The 27,339-nt window shown below is 41.4% G+C and overlaps 1 protein-coding gene across 13 annotated transcripts in view; it reads left to right on the forward strand.

The window, feature by feature from the left end:
- PARD3 (par-3 family cell polarity regulator) overlaps positions 1-27,339 on the forward strand; it is a 659,680-nt gene that overhangs the window by 463,881 nt on the left and 168,460 nt on the right. For 10 of the 13 annotated variants that reach the window (XM_044228092.1, XM_044228097.1, XM_044228093.1 and 7 more), the window contains one exon: positions 24,004-24,114. The exons of the other annotated variants lie outside the window; for them this stretch is intronic. In XM_044228092.1, the coding sequence (XP_044084027.1) occupies positions 24,004-24,114 (111 nt within the window). The remainder of the gene's footprint in view (positions 1-24,003; positions 24,115-27,339) is intronic. 13 annotated transcript variants of the gene reach the window in all.

The raw sequence follows: 27,339 nt of genomic DNA on the forward strand, positions 1-27,339 counted from the left end.
CTTAACGTTTGCTTCTAATTCGAATGGAGACGAGGTTCCCATTTTTAACGCAGGAAAATTAAGTGTCAGGCTGACCTGTTAGCAAAGGCAAGTTCGAGGGTAGCTGATATCATATTCTTCTCGAATTCTTCTCTTTCTTGTTAGCAGTTTTAAATAGAGAGCCCCTGACATCTACAGTGCAGAAGCTGACTGCGAGGAAGCCAGGGGAGGCACAAAGCATGACGGCGAGGCCTTTCTAAGACCTTTCCTGACGCTCCTTAACGCTGCCTTTGCAGAGACCTGCGGCATGAATATAGAATGCCCATGTCAAGGATGACACCTACTTTATAGTCTCTGTAAAGCAAACCTTTTCGTAAAAGAAATTTTTGACAGTTCTGAGATGCTAAGTCAATTTCAATTCCAGACGGTGTAGAAAATGGAATCTTTTTTCTGCAATTGATGTGAAAATTGAAGGCTAGTGACTATTCACTCTCTAATAACACAGGGTAAATAAATACGATCACACCATTGGAAAATGTCCTGGAAGACAGGCCAGGCTAACGACATTTACCACAACATGTATTGGGAATATTCCCTCTGAATGTTTTTATTTGTTACCATTACAGGTTCTCTGTCTTTCACATTAAATATAATGGATCCGAGTACCTGGTATTCCTAAATATATTTTTATCAAGCCACAAATTATTACATAAAGGTAATTGATTCTTGCAGATAGGCTTTTAAAGAATTCCCTGGCGAAGTGACTGCTTACATAATTGAGTGTTGGATGGTTTTCTTTTGACCTGTTTAATAATAGCCAATTTAGAGACAAAAGACTAAAATTGGATTAAATTTCATATCCTATTGAAATGACCATGTCTCCCGTTAACCTTTCTACTTTTCTGTTTTTAGCATGGATGAGATTGAAGGTAAGGCCGGGACGCGTCAGGAAGGCCTGCCCTTCTCCACTGGATCACTCCCTTTGTCCTACACTGTGCTGTTGCTTCTCTAGCTTAGACGGAAGTCTGCCTTAACCTCCCTTCCCTTTCAACTACGACCTCATTTTCTCTCCTGCGCATCTCAACACTTACCCTTTGATCAATTAGTATTCGTCCTCTTCATTTCTCCTGTTCTCTCTGAAACTGCCTTTGGTGACACCTCATTGCCCTGGGCTCTGCGGCCTGTTCCCAATGCAGGTTATCAGGGACCTCTTCACGGGGCGGTGTTCCCTGTGCCGCCTCAGCTCGCCTGGGTGGGCCCGTAGCCCTTGGCACGTGGACGGTTGCGCGTCTTCGAGATGAGCCTCGCCGGGGTCTCTGCCTTCCATTCTAGCCTTTCCGTTCCATCTCCCCTTTCAGTCCTGGGCCAGGCTCTGTCCTTCAGGTAGTGGCGCTCCCCTACCCCACCCCCAGCTCAGTCCTCAGTGCTCTTCTCTTTTACCCTTCTCAGGAACAGAGCTTTTCCGTTCTTAGGAAACAGCCTCTGGACTCTAAATACAGCTGAGGGGGCAGATGACTCCCAGAGTCACATCTCCGACCTGGGCATCTTCTTCAAACTCTAGATTTGTAGGTCCTCCATCCGTTTCCCACACTCACTTGAGTGTCGACACTTAATGTGCTTCCAGCTCAGTGCTGGATATTGCTTCCCTCTTCTTCTCACTTCTACCTTCTTCCTTCTTCTTCTTCTTTTGTTTCCTCCTCCGTCTTCTTCAAATTATTTATTATTTGAGAGAGAGCACGCACACATACCCACGCAGGGAGAGGCAGGGCTAAGGGGGAAGCAGACTCCCTGCTGAGCAGAGAGCCTGATGTGGGGCTCCATCCCAGGACCCTGGGCTCATGACCTGAGTCAAAGACAGAGGCTTAACCAGCTGAGCCAGCCAGGGGCCCCTATTTCTTCCCTTCTTAGATAATGGCAACTCTGTTTTTTTGTTTTTGTTTTTTGTTTTTCAGTTGGTTAGGACCAAAACCTTCAAGTGATCCTTGACTTAACCCCCCTTCCCTTTCAACTACGACCTCGTTTTCTCTCCTATAATGTTTTCCTTACATTCCACATCCAGTTTATTGATGTACAAGAGCAAAGGCCCACTTGGTTTATAATTTCTGTAAAGCCCTGGTACTTTTCCGTACCCCCGTCCTCCGCCTCCCGGATGTCAGCAGTAATCCTCCAACCGCCCTTCCTGTTCCCACCTTGCCTCCACTCTGTACCTTCTGAACGCTGCACTAGAAGTCATGTCCTTTCCCTCCTCTGCTCAACCCCCAGCAGCCTTCCAAGGCATTCAGAGGAGAGGTTCAAGGGTCAGCTGTGGGACCTCCCCCCACCCCACCCGCCCAGGACTTGCCTCCTACCCATAGCCCCTTGACCTCTTCTCCTCTTGGGTTTGCTGACTTCACTCTGGCTGCACTGGCCTCTCCTCCCGCACCTGCCAGGCCCACTAGAGCCTTTGTCCTTGCTCGTGTCTCTACCTGGAATCATCCGTTCTCAGATACCCACAGGTTCGTGAGGGTCAGCTTTTCAGGGGTGACTCTCCAGCCTCACCAAGCAGCACTCCCTCCCACCGTGACCTTTCCTGTCCCACTTTTTGGCACTGCTTTTCTCCTCCGCACTCACCACTGCCTAACATAGGATATATCACACTTGATTTAACATTCGGTTGACAGTGGCAGGGATCGTTGACCTTGGCCCTTGCCTGGTGCGTCATCAGGACCCAGGGAGTGTAACAGAGGTCAGGACGTCCATATGCGGTCAGTGTGTCCTCCAGCTTCCCACGGCCCGTCTCCCCCTTGGTGCCCGAGACATCACAGGCTGTGGAAGGAAGCTCTGCTTCTCTTGCAGACTGCCGGAAGTGCCTTGGGATCCCCCCTCCTCAGAGCTGTGGGCAGCCGAGGACTCAAGAAAGCCCCCGTAAAAGGACTCCTGTCCGTGCGGCCCAGAGGGTTTGAATGCTCAGGCATAAGTCTCCTCCCTTCGTCCCGGAAGTGTGGTCCTCAGACCAGGAGCACAGCAGGCCCTGAGAGCCTGTCAGACATGCAGAATCCTAGGCCCCTCTCCAGATCCACTGACATCAGAACCTGCAGCTTTACAGCCCTAGAGATTTCTGTGCACACCTCGTGGGGAGAGGTTGTGCAGCCCCATTCTGCCTGCTTCTGGAGTTTGCCTGCAGGATTGGGCTCCCCTTGCCACAGTGGCAACAGGCTTGAGAACACTCCTTTTGGGCTGCTTTTCCTCCCTCTGCCCCATCATGTCTGCACTCCCCTGTCATTCCAGTAAACCACTGGCCTGAATCCTCGTCTCAGGATCTGCTGTGCTGAAATCCAGACCCAGATGTGTGTGTTGACTGACTGAATGAATACATCAAATTCCCAGAGTAAGCAGTGACAGTGTAGGTGAGGAATTTCTACCTGGAGTAATTCTGCAGTTTATGACAGGCTGTCGCACCGGGACAGTGCTGGTGCATGCTCCCATCTTTGGAAGATGATGTCACTCGAAAGCGTGTCTGTGACTGACCAAGACGGTCCCCAGAGAGCAGGCCTTTTCACGCTCCATAGGTCTACATCATGTCCTTTGGTTTATTGTTCAAGTTACCGTTTTCCGTGCTCTTAGTAGCTATAAATGATTTAGGTATTCTCCATTACATCAGATTTTTAAAGAAAGATACAATTTCCAAATTAAAATCCTTCATGCCACGCGGGCCCCAACCTTCAGGCTTTGGGTCGTATCTCTGAGGGGTCACAGATTCAGGCAAGGAGTCAATATTGAAATTGCCCTATTAATGCCTTCCTAAGCCTTAAAATGTCAGGCTCAGCAGATGGTGCAAGATTCTGTCCCTAAAAGAAGTCGGAACCTTGTTTTCCTCTTCACAAGCTTCCCCAAGCAGCAGAGAATGAGCTGGTGAAACTTTCCCCTCCCTTCTGAAGACCACACCCACGGCCTTCACAGCCTGTGTCCAATACAGGTGCCACTACCCATAGATGGCGCCCTGGAGTTTTCCCCTTTTCTCTACCGCCCTGAGGGGGGGACGCTTAGCTGAGTACCTGGGGCCCAGCCTCCTGAGGCCTGGGATAGTCCTGACTTTTTTTTTTTAAGATTTTATTTATTTATTTGACAGAGATCACAAGTAGGCAGAAAGGCCGGCAGAGAGAGAAGGGGAAGCAGGCTCCCTGCCGAGCAGAGAACCCGATGGGGGCTCGATCCCAGGACCCTGGGATCATGACCTGAGCCGAAGGCAGAGGCTTTAACCCCCTGAGCCACCCCAGGCTCAGCCACCCTGGGATAGTCCTGATTCTTAAATGAGGTGTATCTTGGGGTAAAGGTAGCCGTACCTCCTTAGTTGCTCCTTCAATACCTTATTTAATATTTAATATTTGCATATTGTGTATTATTACATCCATCTCTCCTGTGTTAAAAAGACTGTCATTCTAGTTTATGTAACACTTTCAGTCCTTATAAAAAAAGAATAAAAGAACACGTTTACATTCTTTGCCCAAACAAAGGAACAGGGACTTTGAAATGAACCGAACTGACACAAACTAACTGCGTAACATCCCTACTGTCTGCATGAAGGCTTCTCTGTTTCTACTCTCCCAGTAATTTAGCGTGTTATCCATTATCACCTCTCGGCACCTGTTTCTGATTTCGTTGGGTGACATGCTTTTCGTGAGGACTTCCCAAAGGAGAGAAATCATCCCTCATGGATTGTGCTTCTGCTGGTACGGTAGCAAGCATTTAGTATTCATTGCATGTTGATATTGATGGATGTCCGCTAAGAACATTGTTGCAATGACTCATTTAATCCTTATAATAACCCTGTAGGGTGGGTGCTCTTTCTAATCAGCTGTTACAGGCAAAGAAAGTGAACACAAATGTTCAGGGGTTACTGATGACCGAGGTCACACAGGGGCCCCGTGGCAGAGCCACAGCGAATTTGAACATGGGTCTACCCCTAAGGCCATGTTCCTACCCACTCTGCTGAACCAACTGAACCTTCTTAGCCTCTTCCAATGTGTTGGGCTGCCATGACTACCCGGATGAGAGCCAAGATGCCTAGTGGTTAATCACGTGACATGCTGTTGCTATTGTGTACTAGGAAAGAAGAGAGATCCCTGTTGCTAGCTGGGAAGTGTGGAAGTTAGTATCTTTTGAGCCAGACTTTTAACTTTTGTTCCTATTTGATTTCTTAGCATCCTCTGTCTGTGGTCTTTTCCCTCCCAAAATAATTTTTAAGGACTCAGGAGTTTTATTGTTAATTTAAAAATTACTGATTGCCATATCCTTTCCCCCATACCTGACCTTCAAACCCATCTATACGGTACCCCGAATATTAGTGATGATTTTTAAAAAAGAGAACAAAGGTTAGCTCTATGTCTGCTCTCTTCTTTCAAGATGGCTATTGAGTCCTATAAACGCTTTAAGTGCTTTCCCGTTTTTATACCCCCTTTTCCCCTTACTGTGTACCTTTTTATACCTCAGATCTTGCTCGATGGCTGCTCTTCCTTTCATCTTCCGCTGTTAAAACAGTCTTGAGGCCATGTGTGTTCGCAGTCTTGATTTCCTCCGTGAATCTTTTGATGTTCCCTATCTTCCTGTTTTCACCCTTACCCTGTCCGTGCCGCCTGGATTAGCAACCCTGCTGATCCTTGGACGTGCCCCAGAGACCACGGTTCAGCCTTTAGGCCTGTGCCCCTTGGAAGACCAGTGCAGCTCAGGGCTACCTGCCTGTCGGCACTGCTCATTATGTCTGTCTGGATCCTCGTACCCGGCTGGGGCACCTTTCCACGGCTGCTTCGAGGGAAGTAATCTTTTATCGAATTCCTGCTTTTATAACCACTTCTGTCATTAGGAAAGCATCCTAAGTTTACTTTGGAATCTCTAGAATTTCAGGTTTTCTTTTTTACTTTATCTTTTTAGGGTAGGGTTAAAAACTTTTTTTTTTTTTTTTGATTGAGTAAGTGATAGTATCAATTTAATCTTAGTATGGGGTGATTCTGAAAGTTTAAGGAAGTAAACTTTGGACACACTGTAAGATAGTTATTCTAACAGGATGGACATTTTCCCTTGATGAACTTTCTAGAACAGAGCAACAGCCAGATGCTTAGAGCACAGCAGCAAAGCGCTGATAATCATTTATGCAGGATGTTTTCTGCTACACAGCTGAGTTGTCCTAGCCAGACTGGGGAAAAGGGGATTGCCCTCAAATGAATTAAGTTTCCTGCATCTCAGCATTCAGGTACATATATTTGCAAATGAGCAGTAAATCTCCTGATGGGCAATCATATTTTAGCACTTAATGATAAGTATCCTATTAAAGACTAACTTTCACTGCTTCTTTGCACATTGGCTGGTGAGAGCCACAGATCTGGAGCCAAGGAAGTCTGCAGCCTGTGAAGTATGGCTTGATGCCTTCCATTTCCTCAATGGTTATTTCTGGCAGGAAGAGCCATTTTCCTGGTGGAGGCGAGTGTGGGCTCCTGGCCCCGATCACTGCTCCAAAGGACGGCTTCATTCTCCTACCATATCCACTCCTGCTTCCCCCTGCCAGCGGGAGCAGCCTGGACTCTGAGGCAGGCACAGAAAAACATGCATGCACGTGCCTTGTGCAAAGAACAGCTGAGGCAGGCAATGACTTCTGAGCATTTTGCTGCTCACCTGGCAGAAACTGTTTCTGATGGTGAGCAAGTGGCTGGCTATGGAGTGGGTAGGATGTCTTAGTCATTTTCAGGTAAAGCCGTTCGTACGTACATTCGACAACTGTTCCTTGGGACCTGCTCTCTGCTGGGGACCATACTGGGGGCCAGGGATTCCTGTGTAACTGAGAGAAGACAGGCCCTGCCTCAGTGGCCCTTTGGAGGGGCTGGGGGACTTAAAGCAAGTGCGCCCAGCCCACAGTAGGGGCCAGAGTCACCTCCCTCCAGAAGATGACATTAAAACTGAGATCCAAAAGATGTTTTCTCTTTTTCAAGGGTCTTCTGGGGGAAAGGAGTATTTGGCATCGGTGGGATTCAGACTCTTGATAACGTTCCTCAGTAAGAAATTCATTTTGCCTTGCACAAGGTCACTAAAACCAACATTTCCTGGGGTAAGACTGGCCCTTCCTCCGTGTGCTGTGCTCTGATGTACTGGTGAGAGCCGGCTGAGCAGAATGGTGAAGAGCCTGGACGCAGAGGTTCCATCCCTTGGGTCCAAATCCCAGCTGTACACTCACCAGCCTTGCATTTGCAGCAAGTTAATGAAGCCCTTTGTGCTTCACTTTTCTTGCTTGTCAAGTATGCATAATAATGGTACCTGCCTCACCCCGTTGTTTGGAAGCTAAAATGAGTCACTGTATCCCAGGCACCTCAGAACCCCTCCTGCTACAAAGAAAGCAAGCTCTCTGTAAATGGTAGCTGCTCCTGATGTTACTGTTATTATGGTGTAACTCACTTGTTTGGAAAGCTAGAGGAGTCCTACCAAATTGATTTTACATTTTTAACAGGTTGCAACGTACAATCGAAAAACACTGTTTCGGTGCTGGAAGTCCTGTAGGTTTGCAGCGGGTGGGGAATGAGAGGCCATTCAAGAGAATGGCTTGATACACTGACATTTTTTAAGAAAATTAAAAGGATTGTAGCAATGGTGTGTGGGGGGACCTAAGGAGCTGGCCCAGAGCGTGGGGCCGGGGGCTCTGCAGGGCAGCTGTTGTAAAAATGGTGGCCAGCCACGGGGTGGCCACCGGGACAGAGATACGATATGTATTTCTCAGGAGGCATCTAGAGGACCTGGGGATTTGATAGATGTAAAAAATGAGAGAGAAAAATGAGTAAGAAGTAATTTCTACGGTTTGGGCCTGAGAAAGTAGACTGATGGTGTTTACACTGATGGGAAACCCTGAAGGAATGTCCCTTCCGGAGGAGGAAGTGGGACCTGTTGAATCTGACTGGTTGGTGCTTGTGTGCGAAATACCCCAGTGGACGTCACCAGGGAGCAGATGAGCAGGAGGGGCTGTAGAGATTAGGAAGTCGGAGACCGAAAAGGTGAAGGCCAACGTGCTGGGGACCCTTCAAATATCGGGGGGCAGCTTTGGGTGCGGAGTGGGGCTGTGAAAGGTTTTGGTGACTGAGAGGCTGCTGCAGATAGAAAACCAGATTATGATCGTTAAAGCCAAGGCAAGGGTGTGTCTTTTATTAATTAGAAGGATATGGCCCACAGTGTTTCTGCTGAGAAGGCCGACGGACTCATGGGCCTGGCTGCATGGGAATTCTAGCATCGTACACGTCACTGACCAGTTTTGAATGGTTACCCGTTTCAGGGTTTCTGTAGGATGGCAGTACACACAGAATCTCTGGATGCTAATGCTTGTTCCAAGTTAGGGATATAATATATTAATTCCTGTGGTAAGACGCAAGCTCTTTTTTTTCCCCAACACTCGCTACACAAACACAGAAACCTGTGCTGATTTCTGTATTTTTGAGCAATAGAAATTACATTTTAAGTGAATATTTATCCCCGTTGCAGACCTTCACAAAGAATTACAGAAATTAGGATATGGGGGATTAATTTTAACGAATTTAATGATTGGTTTTGTTGACCATGAGGTCCGAGAGAATTTCTCATTCCCTCTCTCTGTGTTGTCTTCCTCCTCTGTCTATCTTGGCAGGTGTCTTACTGCTGAGTCTGTGACCAGAATTGAGTGGGTATCAGGATGACACCAGCCGCTCTGAATTGTAATAGGACCTTAGTTCAATTTTCTCTCCTGTTTACAAAACAATAGAAATACTTAGTTCAGATACAAAGCTTGCTTCCTCACAGTTCCTGCTTTAAAATTACGTTTTTTTTTTAATTTAATTTTTTCAGTGTTCCAAGATTCATTTTGAAACTTTTTTTTTCAAATTGTGACATTTAACCATTATAACACATAATAAGAGTCCTCACTGTATACCTATGTACATCTCAGACTGTTTCCCAGGATGTATTTTCTCAAGATTCGTGAGTGCTTCCATTCCCGTGGCTTCTAAAAGAGAACAAATCGATTTTACCATTTACAGATATCTTTGTGTTTCAAGGCCACCGTGTTCATCTTTTATGTTCTATCCAAGGGGATATAAAGTTTGGGATATAGTCAAACTATTAATGCTTTATGTAAACTATTAAAATTGGTATATTGAGCGTGTGCCCATTAATTTTAGTTTGTTGCCTTTTCTGAAGGGCGCCTAGCTGTGCACTGCCTATCTGCATTATTTTAAGAAAACTTTGTGTTTTTAATATCATGAATCATTCTGTATATTATGCACTTTATAGTCATGGTTGCATTCCAAAACATTTCAACTAGGTTTCTTTCTGGAAATATATTTCCCATGAAAATAGAGAATTATGTGTATTTCCTGCTGTGACACGATTTTGATTTCTTTTATATCTTCAATAATAAAATACTATAGGCTAAGTATCATTTTTTAAAAAGTAGAAAACGTAACTAGTTAGCTGTTGTTTGGTCATAGGTACCTTTGCAGTCTTAAATAATTTACTACTATGATTTTAGATCTGCCTTCACAATCTTCATAAACAAATAGAAAAAAGTGTATATAACATTTTCCCTATGGAGTTCTTTTTTTTGGGAAAGGTCGCATATTTAAATATAGTTTTATCCATACGGGTCTTATTATCTTCACTGTCAAAATTCCGTGCTTTTACTCTGACGAGTAGATCCCTCTCTGTGGAGTCTAGCAGAATTCCTTTGAATGTTATTTTTCTTGTGAGATGGAAGTTAGGTAATTCACCAAAGCAGAATTTTCATACTATTTCCAGGTAGTCTGGTCAGCCATGGGAAATCCCCCTTTCATTTAGGAGCGTCCTCCGTGCTGCGTATATAGTGCAGCTGACAGGCAGCCAACTAAGTTAGAAAGAAACACTTACTAGCGACCAAGGTAATAGAAAGTGTGTGAAGGAGTCTCTAGTCACCAACTGTCGAATATCCAAATAGCATCAGAAACAATGAGGAGAAAATGAAAATCATTTCTGACTCATGGAATGTTGCTTGCATCTCGATTTCATACTGAAAGTCTTTCAGTTGGAATTGCAGGGTTGGCCAAAAGAGATGAGGCTTTGTGCGGGTGGTTATTTTCAGTTGTCGCCATTAATTCTGCTGTTACAGTCTTGGCTGGCTCCCTCCCGCCCCCCGTCAGCCACCTTGGGTTAACCTTGACGGTGACATCCCTAAGAGTAGACGAGTTGCGGGGAACCGTGGGCCTGAAGAGTGAGGTGCTGACGGGAGGGTGCGGTCGTTTACAAAGATGCTGCAAAGCACATAGTTTTCTTTTCTGTTTGGAAAGCCAAATATATGAAAGGAAACTGTCTTTCTTGCCTTCTTATCTCCATGCCTTTATCTGGGACAAATTGGTTTGGTTGCAGCACAGACCCAAGGAACTGTCGTTTAAATGAGATGAGGCTTATTTGTCTCTAATGTGCAAGAAGTCCGGAGAAAGGCAGTCCAAGACTTCTGTGCTAGGCCCAGAGGTCAGCAGTGTGATGCCCTTATGTTCATTCAGCCGTCCTTACTACATGTGTCTTTATTTTTTTAATTGTGCTAAAATAGCCATAATCTTTACCCTCTTAACCGTGTTTAAGTGTGCTGGCCAGGGGCATTAACATTCCCGTTGCCGTGTGGCTGTCACTACCGTCTGTCCCAGAACTCTCTTTCTCTCACACATCCTGACGCTATGTGTCCTCTAAACACCAAACCCATTTCCCCGTCCCCCACCCATAACCCAGAACCACGGTTCTGTTTTCTGTCTCTCTGTTAACGTGACCATTCTGGATACTTCCAACAGTAGTTATGTCACTGGCTTATTTCGTTTAGCATAACGTCCTCCAGATCTGTCGTGCTGTAACCTGTGACAGGATTTCCTTCCTTTTTAAGGCTGAATAATATTCCACTCTACTTATATCTCACATTTTGTTTATCCGTTCGTCCGTCAACAGACAGTTTGCATCCGTCTTTTAGCTTGTGTGAGTCGTGTCACGATGAACACGAGCGTCTTAAACATGTATTTCTACCCTCGTGGTCCCTTCGTGGTTACAGCTGCAGCCATCTTGTCAGAAGTCTAAGCAAGAAGCAGCAGGAAGGGGGAAAGGGAACTTTCAGTGGAATTGGCCGCCTTTCTACAGATCGTTCCCAGAAGTCCCATATCAAGTTCTATGAGCCAGAATTTAACAATAAAAGTAATGCTAAAACAGTTAGTACTTACGGAGAGCTTATTTGTGTCAGTGCAGAGTGCATGTATAATTCACTGAATTCTCATGTAAACCCATGAGGGTGGTTGCATTTTACTAAAGAGGAAATTGAGGCACAGAGAGGCTCAGCGAGTTGTCCAAGCAGAGTGAGTCGTATGGCTGTGCGTCATATAGCTGGTCAGGCAAAGCTGGGATTTTGACCCAGAAATCTGGCTCCAGTGTTGACACTCCTGACTGTCTTCTACAGTCTTCTGTTCCTGTTCTCAAAGGTGGCTGGGCAAAGTAGCTTGATCCCAGGGAGGCACATTTCCTCTCCCTACCAAATCAGGCGTCCGTTTCTGGGGAGATCAAGGAGAAGGGGATACCCGACAGCCAGGAGCTGCTGTGGGGAGTCTGCGCTGGGAGGCACCTTTCTGAGTCACTGTTTCTGAAGACAGGTGGAGTCAGGCCTCTGAGATTGTAGCTGCTTTATAGCTCTGGGCTGCCGTTCGCCCTCATTCTACCCTGCTGGCCAAGACCTGCCATGACTAGCCAGAGCATTTTGGCTTAACCAGAAAGACAAGGTGTGGGCCACAAATACTGGAAAGCTTTATTATATGCACCTCTCGAAAGGGTCGTGGTCTTCCCAGCTTAGCCTAGAGGATCCACACTGACATGAAGGAATATATATTTTTGTTAGAAAATCATATCTATTATTTAACTGAGTGATTTCTGCCTTCAGAGTGCTACATGCTTTAGAACATGATTACATTTCATCTTTGCTACTATTTTTTATAGATAGTATTTTTATTAATAGTGCCAACTGTCATATATCAAGTAACCTATGTCTTTCTGATTTTGGAATACAGGCTCTTCATCAGTGTCCTCATGTTGATGATACTGACTGTGGTGCCTTTTTAACTTGACTGGTTTTTATGGATATATTCCCTAATATATTCTTGGGTTACAGCATGCTAGATCTTACCTTCTGGGACTTAGAGGGCCATCTGCATTCAATCTTAACCATCTAAGTAGAAGGAGCTTCCTTCCTTAGTGTTTGGGAAGTAGTCCTATAATGGGGGCACTTGGGGGTGAGGATTTACCTTTTACTATACTAGGAGTCCTCTTATTCTTTGTAAATAATAAAGATACCACATTGAGCTTTATTGTTTATCTGAAACCCTGGCCCAGTGGTCCTCAGGCCCCAGGGTTTTGCCCTTAGGGCTTCTGGCAGTGTCTGGTGACTCCTTGGTTGTCATCCACAGGGAGGAGTGCGAGCGGCAGGTACAGTTAGGGGCCACGGATGCTGCTGAACGTCCCATGATGCACGAGAGAGCCCCCTTCCCCACCCCATGCAGCCTACTGCCCAGGATTGTCTGGGTCAAAATTTCAAGAATGCCAAGGCTGGAAAAACATTGCCCCTGCCCAGTCCCAGCCTCTGTGCGACATGTCCTTGCGTTGTTGATTTTCAGACAAGCTCCCCAAATGCTTCTGTGTCTTATGTCAGGTTGTCCTTGGATCCCCCTTGAGCAGCTCACTTCAGTTATTCTGTGGGGGGGAACCCTACCCCGTGCATGTTGGTGGGTGTTTAAGAATTAGCATTACACTGGAAATGTTCAAGTATGTTGCAGTCTATCTGGTGTTTCACCCTCAAAGGTGCTTATGTAGTGATCTTCCTTAAAGTTTATATTTAATATGATATCAGTGTCCTAAATAAAGATTTTACTTCATGAGTGACCAGTATATATAAAATAACATGAGGAACCTCAGAGAGGCTGAGGTCAGTCTAAGGGGAGATGAGGATTCTGTGGTAGAAAGAATCGGGGTGTGGATTTGAAGCTCTGTCTTCCCAGCCTGGCCCCACGGCCCCTGCCGCCTCACCCGGCCACCTCGGGCTCCCGTTCACACGTCTCCCTCTTGTGTCTTCTAAGAACTAAATGAAAGAATATGGATGGAAAGCTTTTTGGAATTGTAAGGTGCTGTATATCTGTCAGCTCGTGTTATTTAAGTTCTTTCCTCGTGGGCTTTTGTTGCTTAGATTATTTCTTTCTGCATGAGTTTCTTAGTTTCTTGATAGGTGTCCTGAGTGCCTTTGCTAAAAAGGATGTAAGGGTTATCTCAATCATTTGGGGTAGAAGTCTATTTATATTACATACTATCCCCATAAAGTGACATTGGCTAATAGCCCCTGATTGTACACACTTGTTTCGGCCTGACAGTTTCAACTTCAGCCAAGGAAAAGCCGCATAATGATCTCCTGTCAAAGCAGCCATCACTGGGGAGACTTGAGAATTTAAACTGAGACCCGTGGGCTTGGCTCTGGTTCCAGGACGGTTTCTTGGACAAACAGGGCGCACTCTCGCCGAGCTCCGCTTTTTTGGCCCACGCCTGCCGGGGAGCCGGTGGGGCCGCAGACCACACAGCAGGCCGGGCAGATGAGACCGTGCTGGGGAGATGGAAATCCGCTGGGCGGAGAGGAATTCCAGGCCAGTGAGCAAATCAACAAGTTCTATATTTAAACACTTGCTGAACTATTTTGTCAAATAAGGAAAAATGTGGTGGTTTGCCATTTGTCACATCTCATGTTCCCTGTTCCACGGGGGCTGTGCTGATTGGAGATGAGACAGTAAACACGTCTCCCTACTCCGAGGCCTTGTCGCTCGAGACCCCGAGCCATCCGGATTTCAGATCCTCCCTGGCAGCTGCGCTCTGAGGCACAGTTGAGTCATAACTCCGAGGCGGTCCTGTGCATCCGGGTGGAGTGAATCACAGTGTGGAAGAGGAGAGGAGCTTTTCTAGAAAACGGCCATGGCCATTCTCCCCTGTCTCCCGGCCCTCGTCTGTGTGTGTGAAACTCACCAGGACCGAGGCGTGCTGCAGGAACTTCGACTTTACCCAGATGTGTGACCATGAGGCCTTGTTCCTTGAGCGGATGGTGCGACCCAGGGAGGCCGGGGCAGCCAGTGGCCTCCAGCTCACGCCCCAAAGAACCCTTTGTTGAGCCTTCTCAAACGTGTCAGCTCCCTACTATTAAATCTGAATATGCAAAAGATAAAAAATGAAAGTCGGTGCCTCTTAATTTACTCTGTGGAGAGCGTTCTCTAAGAAATGTGAATCAACAGAAATTGTTTCTTCTCATCAACAGAAAAAAGTGCTGACTGACACCTTAACTTTACAGATAATGAGATCTTTGGGGAAGTTTTAATCTTTCAAAGTTTCCAGGAGCTATACAAAAGGTCTCTCCCCTTCCCATCCTCCAGTTATCAGTGATCATATTTTCTTTGTCACTTCCCTTGCTCTGTAAACACAGTACAGAACATATTTGAGAGGGTTTCCGCTGTATCCGTAACTAAATATCTCCTATCAGTAGTTAAAACTTGGACTTCCACTTGCAGTGTGTATTTAATGGAGGGTGAATATTTCCAGCTCAAAAAAGATATTCCTAAAGGGTACATGTGTTTGCATTGCCACAGAAGCATTTATAACCTGGATGCCAATTTGAATATCAGGCAGATGACAATGGAAATTATTAGGATTATCTCTGGTGCTAAATACTTCCGATTCTTTGTCCTAATAGGAAAAAAGGTGTAGGGTAACCTATCTTTCTACCTTTTACTTTTTATGTTTCTCAAGTGCCCTTTTGAATAGATGTGTTTCTTGACTTAGGTCTCATTAGCATTTCTTATAGGGACTGCCTTTGGGGCAGTACCACTTGCTAAATTGTTCTGATGCTTTAAGAAAAGGAAAACCATGGTAACCAGATGTAGGGTATGATTATTTGCCTCTGACCTGGCAAAGTGTTGGATTTAACAAAAGAAGCTTAATAGAAATGTTCAAATTGACCCTTCTCATCACTTGGGCTGCTCAGAGCTCAATCAATCTCTCATTATTATCCGAGTTATTCGAGCAAAGGCAGCAGTGATAGTATTTTTCATAATCACTTCTTAAGCCAAATGTAATTTGCAATTTGGAGTATTGTATTATGAAACAATAATGCATTAAAAGGAACAGTGCAAGAATTAGGAGTATAGTAGTAAAGAAAGGATCCAGAGAAGTAGTTGTGTGAAAGGCATTCTCAGAATCATTAGAAGTGGACATGACTGATTTCAATGCCAAATTAAGCATTTATAAAAAAAAAAAAAACAAACAGAATTATGTGTTGTTTTTATTATGTTTAGGTGTGTGTGTTTATTTTATATATAAATAATTTTTATATTATATATTTATATTTAAAAATATATAAATATATACATATTTATATATAAATATATATTTTTATATTTTATATTATATATATACACATCATTTATTATAAAGTCAGTGTAGTTAAAGGGGAAACAAAAAAATACACTTTTCATATTATTTGCATCTGCATGTTTGGTGTTATGGGTGTTAGGGGTTTGTGTGGTTTGATTACCTGTGTGGGTATATGTTGAAAAAAAAATAAGGTGTATCAAGCCTTATAAAAATCTTGTATGAATAGTAATTACTAATTGACCCCATTTTACAAAGGGAATTTATTTGCTACAGAAAATGTCATGTAGTCCATGAACTAGCTGATGCCTGAAAAGCCTTAACATCATAATTAAGATATACTTCCACTCATCTTCTGTCATTTTCCTTGAATGGCTCTTAGTACAGATTATAAATATTATTTCAGAGTTATTTATGTATTTATCTTGTGTTTCGAAGGATTACTGTGTCTGCTTGTTTTTTTTTTTTTTCTCTTAAGTCTTTCTATCTAGATCCTGTGGTTGTGTGTGTGTGTGTGTCTGTGTGTGTGTCTGTGTTTGGGTTTGGTGTTGTTTTTAAGATATTTGGGATTTACAGTGATGTTTGTAAAATTAATATTGATAATGTGCCAGGTTCAATTTCTTTACTGGTGTTTTAATATTTCCTTGTTCCATACATATCCTTCCAGGACTCCTGAAGTGTTGGGTTACTAGGCATATCAGTGCATCCTTGATTAGATAACACAGGCTATGCCAAGGGAAGAGTGCACTTATAAGGACACTTAATGGGCGTCCTGAAAAGGGTGTGTTGTCCATTAAGGGTTCATATACTACATGTCTAAAGGCTGTTCTAGCCTGGTTAAATAGAAGCTATATTTTCTTTTAAAAAAGAAAAAAAGTTCTTTTTTCTTTTCTGGATGTCAAGCAACCCAAATTTAGTTTATTAAATCTAATCAGACTAACACTGATGAAAACTGTACACAATCAAATAATGGTTCTCAAGTTTGTGAATTTCCTTCTAAAGAGAACCCCTGCTAAACTCTGCCAAGTTAAAACGGCATCCCATTTTATAAAAGCACTATCAAGTTGTCATGTACCCTTTCTAAGCCTCCGTTCTCATCATTGTTGATTACCAGGTTTTTTTTTTTTTGTTTTTTTTTTTTTTTTGCCTAAATAGAAGCTTTCTGCTTTTCATAATCAGCCTTCTCTTCCCTGATTCACCCAGCATTGCCACAATCTACTGCTGAGCAAATCAGTGCACGATCGTGGTAGCGAGTTCTTAAAATGTCACTAAAATACGTGAGATCCTCTATGGGAAGGACATATTAGAAGTGACTTGTTTTTTTCCTTATTTATAAAATGGAGGCTGAGCCACCAAAAAAAAAAAAAGAAGAAGAAGAAGAAGAACAAGAGATGGGGGAGGGCTAGCCAGAAACTATGAGTGTGTTATTATAAAAGATAAATGCACTCGTTGAATTCTTGCTGTTTTACCCTTGGATTGGGTTTGGACAGTTTGACACGCTTCTGCTGTTGCCTGGCAGTATTTGCATATGTCAGTACAGACAATTTTGACTTGTGGAGTATCATTGTATTTAGAAATATTGGCAGTGTCCTAGCAATGGGTATGTGGGTCGTTTTTAAGATCCTTCCCAATGTTGAGGATCAGTTCTTAACCTTGCGTCCAGATTCATGGTCTTCACAGACAAGTTCCATTTGGGAACAATGTCCTTTGGACCTCACTGCTGCAGGAAATGCAAGATTTATCTCATTTATTTCCACAAAGATGGTTTAACAGCTGCTCTGAGCATAAAAGAATAAGAGTGTTAGACTGTCTTTGGTTCCTCAAGTTTGTTTTTTCCTTGGTTCCTCAAGTTTTTGAGGCTGGGTGCGGTGAAAAGAGTCTTGGGCCCGTCTTGGGTAAAAAGAGTCTAATGTCCGGGTTTGCTACTTGCTCTATGGCCTGTGAAATCATTAAATCCCCTTGAGGTTCCCCCTAAAGAGGAGGATGATGGTAACACCCACCTCAGGCTGATTGTGGAAATCAATGAGATAAAGTACATAATAAAAATTCAATAAATTCTACTTAAATGTAATTAAGTAATCAAAAGAGCATCCAACAGGTGTTCAATTATATGTCTCACTTAGAATTTACACAAAGTGAACTTCATAGGTCTGGGAATTTCAATTTCTCTAGGAGTATCCAAGTTTAGACTCACTGAGATCTCTTAAACTACATAGGAGGTGACCTGAACTCTGTTCTTAGTTTGCAGTGTGACTTTGGGCAGCTCTGCATACTTCTTGAGCCTCAGTTTCTTTGTTTGTCAAATATGGACATTGAATGCGGTGACCAGTCTTTAGACTGATTTTCAGAAATGTGCACATATACCTTCTGTGCATGTGGGTAAGAGTGCAGTAGAATATTCTATAAAGATATCTAGCTAGATTTTTTTCCCAACTAAAATTTAGAACAGTTTAAGGCTTTTAAGACAAAAATAATAGGGATGGCTGGGTGGCTCAGTCAGTTAAGCATCTGCCTTCGGCTCAAGTCATGATCCCAGGGTCCTGAGTTTGAGTCCCATATCTTGCTCCTTGCTCAGTGGGGAGTCTGCTCCTCCCTCTGCCGGCTGCTCCTCCAGCTTGCATTCCCTCTCTCTGACAAATAAATAAAAATCTTAAAAAAAAAAGTTCATAATTGTGTTAGAGACCATAGTGATGAATTGAGAGCATTGCTGACAGCAAGAATGTGGAAAAAGATTGAACCAGAATCAACTGAAAAGATTTTCTAGAGAAACTTGGATCAAAACCATTTAGGAAAAAGTATGACACAAAAGGAAAATAGAGAAATAGTGTTACAAGCTCATGGTTTTGCTTTGATTTGGGTGAACAGAGTGTTCCTGAGGCATTTCAGAGAATTTGATAGAACATCAGAATAACACAGGACAGGGTTTTCAGTTTTGCTGTAGAGTCTTGATTCCAGCTCATTGCACTGCTGGATCTCAAGGATCTTTAGGGCAAAGGGCAGCATTATCACAGCAGAAAGTGGTCGCGGACAGGTTAGCACAGTGGCTATACTAACTGTGTCTATGAGAAACACCGGGAAGATTCCAGAAAGAGAGAATGAGTTCCCAGAGAAAGGAAGTGATTAAACCATGTGATGGTGCAAATATATAAAGATGAGGGCCAGAAGACAGCACGGGGTATTTTTTTTTTTAAATATTTTATTTATTTGACAGAGAGAAATCACAACTAGGCAGAGAGGCAGGCAGAGAGAGAGAAGGAAGCAGGCTCCCTGCGGAGCAGAGAGCCCGATGCAGGGCTCGATCCCAGGACTCTGGGATCATGACCTGAGCCGAAGGCAGAGGCCCTAACCCACTGAGCCACCTAGGCGCCCCTAGCACGGGGTATTGAGTTAAGTGCATGGTGGCCACTCCAGTGGAGAAGTTGGTGTTGGGGGAGGACGGGGCTTCTAGTCACTGACACGAAATTTGTATTTGAGCCATTTCAGTTCTCTCCCCCAGGCAAGCGTTATCACTTAACCTACACATTGGTTAGGGTAAAAAGTAAGGCAAATATTATAGCAAACCCTCCTTAGAAATGAAGACCTTGGTAATTGGCAGTGAGAAATACCAACCTTCTAAGTGCCATTTCAGTGATTTTCTTTATTGAAGAAAATCTTACTTCAAAAATTATTCCTCAAAGCTCACAAGATAATTGGTGCTGGGTGTTCTGTTCATCTATTTTTAAGTATGGCAGAAGATTTTTAAGACTTCTACTATATCACATTTTCAAATACAATACTAGGAAGTTCCATTTATTACAAATCCAATTATATTTTTATTTTATTTATAGTAGGATGCTGTGTGTTCTATCACTCAGCATAATTTTTTCTGAAGGTCTCTAATTTTAGTAGCAATATAATAGTAAGATATTTCACTGTTATTTATACCGCAGAGAGAATCAGGTTAATTTACTAAAAGCTGAAATGATGGCTCAATAGCATGAAACTCTTACCAGTAAATTTTTAATGACAGTTCTTTCTATAGAAAACAACAGAATTTTGTTGTAGTCCTTTGTTATTCTTTTTTTTTTCCCGTTTTCCCCTTTCATCAACAAGTGCGTGTTTTGCCCATTGTTCTTTACTATAGTAATAAATATGGCCGATCTGGCAGACGGCAGTGATCTCATTTGTAATGCGTCATAGTGAAACCCATTTAGCAGATTACTTGGAGATTACTTTAGCTGAATGAAAACATTGCTGAATTCCTTATGAAGAAAGCCATGTGTTTAAGAAATGTTAGAATCAATTCTACTCTGGTAAGATAGGGCTCATCAGGCTGTATGTTATTGTGAAGGAGTCTTCGGTGGCTTGGCATTTTTTCCACAGCGCCTTCTTCAGCTAGCAGTACCTATGAAATTTTTCTCTATCAACTTCTCAAGCTTCCTATTTTTCTTTTTGTCTCCATGCTTTTGTGTTTTGTTTTGTTTTGTTTTTGTCTTTCTTGAGAGAGAAAGAGAGAGAGCATGAGCAGGGGAAAGGACAGGGGGGCGGGGAGAGAGAATCTCAAGCAGATGCCATGCTGAGCGCAGGGTCTGTGTCTGGGCTGCACCCCAGGACCCTGAGATCATGGACCTGAGCTGAAATCAAGAGTCTGCCACTTAACTGACTGCATCACCCCACCACCCCCATGTCTGTGTTTTTCAAAGGTCATTTCCTTATGTTAATATATCCTAAGATATGACTAGCAAATTCTTCCTGGAGTGGTAGGGTCCATGACTGCTTTCTAGTCTAGCGTCACACCAATTGGATGGTGGAGTTTTCTGTTTGAACATGTTGGGGGTAGGGGGAAGGTTAGTCAGAAGACTGTTCCAAAACTGATCCTTTGCTGGAAATGGGTTTGGACCTACCATTATTAGTACATGATTTTTTCAGCCTTGCTCTTCTTTGGAACATGACCCATTTGAAATTCATCCTTGGCTTTTAAAATAAAATAAAATAAATGTAGTTGATATTTTCCAAGTTTTTTTTTTTTTAAAGATTTTATTTATTTATTTGACAGAGAGAGATCACAAGTAGGCAGAGAGGCAGACAGAGAGAGAGAGAGAGAGAGAGAGAGAGAGGAGGAAGCAGGCTCTCCACTGAGCAGAGAGCCCGACGCGGGCGGGACTCGATCCCAGAACCCTGAGATCATGACCCGAGCCGGAAGCAGAGGCTTAACCCACTGAGCCACCCAGGTGCCCCGATATTTTCCAAGTTTTAAGCAGCTTGGTATTAAATGATTGTCTTCATAGACTGATCACCGATTTTAGCTGTGAAACTGACTTTGAAAGTACATGCATAACTGAAAGTTTTCATGGACGTCCCGTCCCACCTCTTTGCAGGAAAAATTAAACACTGTAAGAGAACACTACAATATATTGTCAATGAGAATGAATGAGGGCATAGCTACGCTCTTGTTCTTTTTACACTCTAGAACAGTTGGTATATTTTTTTTCACCTATTGTCTTTATTTTATTCTGTCAAAAAATTACACTAAGGGATTCATTTTTACCCCAATTATAAAGTAATATGCTGTGCTTTTATAGTATGTCTTAAAGAAATCACATAATTTATTAACTAAGGCAGGCATTAAGGGAAATGTCCAAATGCTAACCTAGAAACATTTTATCTGTGCTTTCTTTGCTTTTTAATATATCAATCTTGAATTTATAATGTCACAAGGAAAGTATACTGTAACAGTTTGATAATAAATTTACATATAATAAAATAGTATATTTTATTCAGGGCTGGCCTAGGACACTAATATTTTTAATATCAAATGAGAAAAAAATTCACTTATTAAATCTGAATCAGGATTCACTATTTTTTATTCTTTTTAATCATGTGTATTTAAGATGAAACTTGAAAGTTAATAGATTGAGATCTAGAACAGAAACCTTTTCAGCTTTCAGGCTGAGATCATTAAAAAAAAGATCTAACATAGCTGATTAAAACTCTATGTTAGGTTTGGGAAAAATATCTTAACTGTTTTAAAACATGGCAAAGTCAACCACTCTCAGTTTTCCCTCATATTATTAACTCAAAGGAATGTTGTACATGATCTTCCTGTAAGATTAAACTGTACCTTTTGGTACAGATAGAGATACAATTGACTCTTAAAATACAGGGATTGGGGTGCCGATCCTATGTGCTTTTGAAAATCTATGGGTAACATTGGACTCCAAATAAATTTAATTACTAATAACCAACTGTTGACCTTACTGATAATATAGCTAGTTGACTAACACAGATTTTAGGTATGTGTTATATATTGTATTCTTAGAATAAAGTAAGCTAGAGAAAAGAGAATGTTAAGAAAAACTTGAGGAGAAAATACATTCACAGTACTGTACTATATTTATCAAAAAAAACAAAAAACAAAAAACCACAAACCTGGGTATAAGTGGATCCATGTTGTTTAAGCGTCAACTATGTATCTTGTGTCATGGTGTAGTGCTTCATAAATATAAAGAGAGAGAGAGATCACAAGTAGGCAGAGAGGCAGGCAGAATGTATGTAATTTGAATGTATGTAATTTACAATGTGAACCAGCCCAGGCCTTTAAAAGCAAAACAAAACAAGTTTGCAGCATTGTATCATTGGAGGGATATTTATGCACTGGTAAACTAAATGGTTAAAATGGTTTACCTTTAGAAAGCCCTCATCTAAGTAAATATCATGTAAAGATTTGAACTTACACTTTTCTTGAAGTTGGAATTTAATACGTTTTCTATTTCCAGATGCCTCAGTGTTGCAGAATTTTCAGGATGGGAATTCATGGGGGCTTTAAATACCATCTACATGCTGCAGATGCTCAGATTAATTTGTCCAGTTCTGTCCTCTTTCCTGAACCCCCTGTAGAGGCTTAATAAATTTTTGTCAAATGAATGAACATTATGTTTTAGATGTTGGCTCCTACTGTGATGTATCAGTTTTTTATGTTCGCTTTTTCATTTGTTTATTAATTCATTCTATAAAGTCAGTCATTATGCCTAACTCTTAGGCATTATTGATATATTGACAAAAATAAAGGCAAGAGAAAGTTTTTATTTTTAATGCTTTGTGTTTGTTTTAAAAACATAGTGCATGTTTTATCCCTTGTGGGAAGTGGTCAGATTCTGGGCCTAAGTTCTTAGGGAGTTTTTTTTCCTTCTTTTTCTTTTTTCCTTTTTGCAGTTGCAATGATTTTCCAATTTCTAAATACCGTTACAATTTAAGGGTAGATGTGCTTTATAGAAGTTAATTTTATAGACAGTTTTGAATGCTGTCTAATAATATACGTAACTTTTGAAGGATGAGTGATGGTAGTTATTTTAACTTTTTTCTATTTTTAACATTTTAAGAATGTACTCCCTTATTTCTAAACCCCTTTGTAAACAGTGTTCCTTTAGTAAATGTGTAAGATATTCCCATATACACTTCATGTATAAACCAGTATTTGAAATCAGATTTGTGTTAATAGAAGAAAGACCTATGCTACGAACCAAGCCATTAATTAAAATATCTTTTTCTCTTTAATATCAGTTTTGGACTACTGTTTATTTATTTATTTATTTAACTCTTCTTTTCAATGTGATTAATTGTTCAGGATAAGCTAGATTTCTACTTTGTCCTCTGAAAGAAATATTCGGTGTATTTTATATACTCATGAATGCTTAGTTGAGTAACCGTCTATAAAAGGTTTTTTTTTTTTGAAATATCTGGTGACAAAATCACTAAAAGGAGTATCATTTGAGGGTATGTAACACATGCATTCCAGGCAACATGGTCTCTTTTAGAGGAAAGCAGCAGAGCAGGACCAAGAATTGACAGCAAATCTAGGCTCCTGAAATATTTCGGATGATGCCAGCATGGAGTATTAGTGTTTTCGCAGAGAGCCTCCAGCTCCGTGGCCATCTGTGAAAGTTTGTGTGGACCGGTTTTGAATCATGTTTGTTTTTGATCAGATACAGATTTCAAAGGCAAAGATGCCATATTCAGCAATTGCTTTCCATCAGATTTCAGAATAGCATTTGAGGAGAATGCCTTAAAGCTTTCAATTTAATAAGCTCAAAGCATTGTAGCAGTGTAAATTATCCTTTGTACTTTAAACCTTGCAAACATGACCTTGTTTGTCAGTTTTTTAAACTATGATGAATGTTTCCAATAAACCTGACTGTGAAAATAAGAATAGTTGTTTATGGAGAGATTATTAAGTAGATGATTGTGGATTACCATTCTTTAGTCATAAGAGCAACCCGTTCTAATGCAGATTTTTGGCCTCTAGCATTTAAAGTATTTAATTCCGTTCAGTAAGGATGGACTGCAGAGTTGTTTTTTACTTTTGTTTCTCCAAAGGAGAAAGGGGGGGATTGAGGCCATTTTCAAAAGGGTTGTCTCTGGAAAGTTCTCATTAAAAATGAATCCAGAATCTGATTGAAAATATTCATATTGGGCAAAAACTGGAGAATTACATAACTTTTGACCCTCATTTTGAGGAAGGTCGCATTTCATTGAGTAGATATGTCTTTGTCACAAAAGAATGAAAACTCATTTTGTATATATTGACAAGTTAGAATTTTTTGTTATCAACAGGTTTGGCAAACATCGAAAAGATGACAAGATTGAGAAAACGGGTAAAATAAAAATACAGGACTCCCTTACGTCAGAAGATGAGAGGATACGAATGAAGCAGGAGCAGGAGAGGTAGACTTCAGTCATTTGATTAAATCTCACCAGATAGAGTTTTTTGTCCTTTCTGCTCTTTTTTCTTTCTTTCTTTCTTTTTCTCTTTAATATGAAGAATCTATACTCAATGGGTTTTTAGTTTTTCTGTGTCAGTCTGAACACTGATGGTTGTGGGATAAATACAATGTAAAGGAAGGTTCAAGGAAAAAAACGTGTATTTATATGAGGCATTAAAGTGAATGTTAATGGTTGAGTTAAGATCTTTGCCTAGAAGAGAGTAGGGCATATTAGATGAATTAAATAAACATTAAGACTGAATTTATGATCATTCTTAAAATCACAAGGAAAGAGTTACAATACCATTTCATTCATTTATGAATATATAGTATTTTGTGATAATTTTTAAGACTTTCTCTGGCAATAAAACCGAATTTTTATATCTCTTTTAAAATATTTTGATTTATAATAAGACTCAAGAAGGCTTTCTTGCTATGTTGTTTTCCTCTCAAACCTGACATTTGTTTCTTTTTTTTCTCTTTTTATTTCCCTATCATATTTTATGAAATTATCACTTGAATTTGATTGCATCTCTTCCAGAAAGATTGTTATCTGTTGTTGAGTCATTCTGTGGTAAGAACCCAAAGACCAGTGAAATGCATGAAAAGTTACTTTAGACAGATAATTGAAACCCATTTCTATAAGTGATTAGAGTTTCTCTTGCTGTAATTCCCAGGAGATGAGCAAACCACCGCCTTGCCTTGAACTTCTGTTACTCGAGTTTACAGGCTGACAGCCAAGTCCTCTTTGTGGTTTCAGACCCCTAGCAAGAGACACTATACCTGTTGTACTTTGAATCATCTGGGAATGAGGGTGCCTTGAGTAAGGCTAAAAGACTAAGTATTGTCCATAAATAAGATTAGAGCCCAGCGTCGTCTTCTCCAGATTCTTGCTAACAATTCTAGAGTTGGGGCACTTTCGAGTTTAATGAAAGAACTGAAAAGAATATTCTACCATGGTTTTCTTTAGAAGAGATTACTGTTTGTGTATTTTTCCACTCATCTTTCTCCCATGTCTGAGGCTTTAGGCTAGGATAGTTACTCTGATTTTCTATGCGTAGCTTTTCAGAGTACTAAATACGTAACTGGGGAAAATAGGGACTTTTAATTTGTGATGCAAGACTGGATTTATTCTTTTGGTTCTTCTCCAGTTTTTATTTATTTATTTTTTAAATCCTTCCATTTTCTTGCTTTCTGGGACCCTTTCTAATCCTCAGCAATTTTGAGACCCTCAAGCTTATTTTTTAAAAGTAAATAATAATAATAAAATAATAATTATATTATTAAATTATTATCTTATAATAAATTGTAATGAATAATATAAATATTATTAAAATTTAAAAATAAATAATATAGATAAATAAATGAAATATTTATTTATTTGACAGAGAGATCATAAGTAGGCAGAGAGAGAAGGGGAAGCAGGCTCTCCGCCGAGCAGAGAGCCCAATGTGGGGCTCGGTCCCAGGACCCTGAGACCATGACCCGAGCCGAAGGCAGAGGCTTAACCCAGTGAACTACCTAGGCTCCCCGATCCTCAAGCTTATTAATAAGCTGACTGTTGTCAGGCCTGGACACACAATATTCCTTAGTCCATACAATATGGCATTTAATTGCTCAGTACTATAAACTTCTATCCTAAGAGAGTATAGGAGAGAGTGTATACCAGCTGAACATATGTACTCAGATTTATCCACAGGCAAATAATGTGACTTAGCTAGAGAAAAATCTGAGCGGTAGTAACATTATATTTTTCCCCTATGTTGTTGCCAACCATAGGGGATAGCTTCATTAATCCAGTACCATTATTCATACTTGCAATATCCTTTTCTTGCAGTTAAAGGTGATCACTGTGTTTCAATGCAGAATTCTATCAACATTTTCCAAGATACTTGTTATAATGCATAGTCAAGTTTTTGCAGCCAAACAATGATTTTTATATAATGGTTTCACTTGTATTATTAATTTGCCTAAGGCACAGTTCACTTGCAGTTTTGCTTTTAATCTCCGTCTCTGTACCTCTAATGATGCAATACTTCTGGGAACTAGGTTGGTCATAATGAATTTACAATGTACAGGAGGCCTAGAATAAAAATCTTTCAGGGTCAAGGAACAAGTGAATGGTCCATTAAAAAAAATCAATTAGCTTCATAATCTAAGAAAACTATTATACTCTGACTTCGTATTTCAGTAACAGTTTTTACAAGTATGTTTGTTATTTGGATAGGCCAAGCCTTTCTTGGTATGCCCTCCTTTCTATTCTGTCTGTTGGCATTGGCGATGCTTTGTTTGAGAAAGGAAATTGCAACTTCTTTGGGGAGAATTTGGGTGGAGGAGTAGATAAAAATAAATAAAGCACTGTTTATAATCTCATCATAGCTTTTGCTTCGCGCCGATTAGTAGCAAAACACCTCCTTTCACATTATTTACCACTGGAGCTGTTTGAGTTCCCAAAATTATTTTGGCTGATTTCATATAAAAATAGAAAACTTGCTATTCCCTGGTTATTAATTATGACATGTCCATAAGCAAAAATATTTTTTGTCTGTATACATCCCTGAAGCCTGACTATGACTCAAGATACAAATATGGAACAAGTGAGAGGACAAGTGAATAGAATTGAAAATGTGTTCGATAATGAACATGAACTAGATTCTTCTGAGCATGGGTCTGAGATTAGATTTGACTTCATCCTTGCTCACTTCTCCCCATCTCCTTCCACTTGCTGTCATCCCTGGGAGGTAGGGTCTTGAATAAAAAACTGTCCTTCTAGGAGAAATGAATGAGGAAGACCCCTGCCTGGAACCGTCCTCTGACTCTACCGGTCCTGCCCCACCAAACAGCTTGAGCCTGCACATCTAGGCTGTCTTTCTGAGAAGGGGGGAGAAGAGGGCTAACACCAAGGGTAAAGTTAGCTGGTCCTGTGATGTGCTATTTGACTTCTAACGCCAAACCGAGGTACCTTTCAGAGATGCTATTGGCCGCTTTAGGGCTAGGTGGGGAAACGAAGCAGGGTATGGGTATTTGGAGCTGAGGGATGAATTCAGTATTACTGCTGTTACTGGATTGTCTTTCAGTTGTGCCTAGGGACAAAGCCCCTCTTGGCTGTTTTCCACCACACAGAAGGATTGGGCGCCAAACCCAAAATAGAGCATACTTCATTAAATGATCTGTGTCAGTTCAGGCC

Source organism: Neovison vison, chromosome 12 (assembly GCF_020171115.1).
Source record: "Neovison vison isolate M4711 chromosome 12, ASM_NN_V1, whole genome shotgun sequence".
Lineage (NCBI taxonomy): Eukaryota > Metazoa > Chordata > Mammalia > Carnivora > Mustelidae > Neogale > Neogale vison.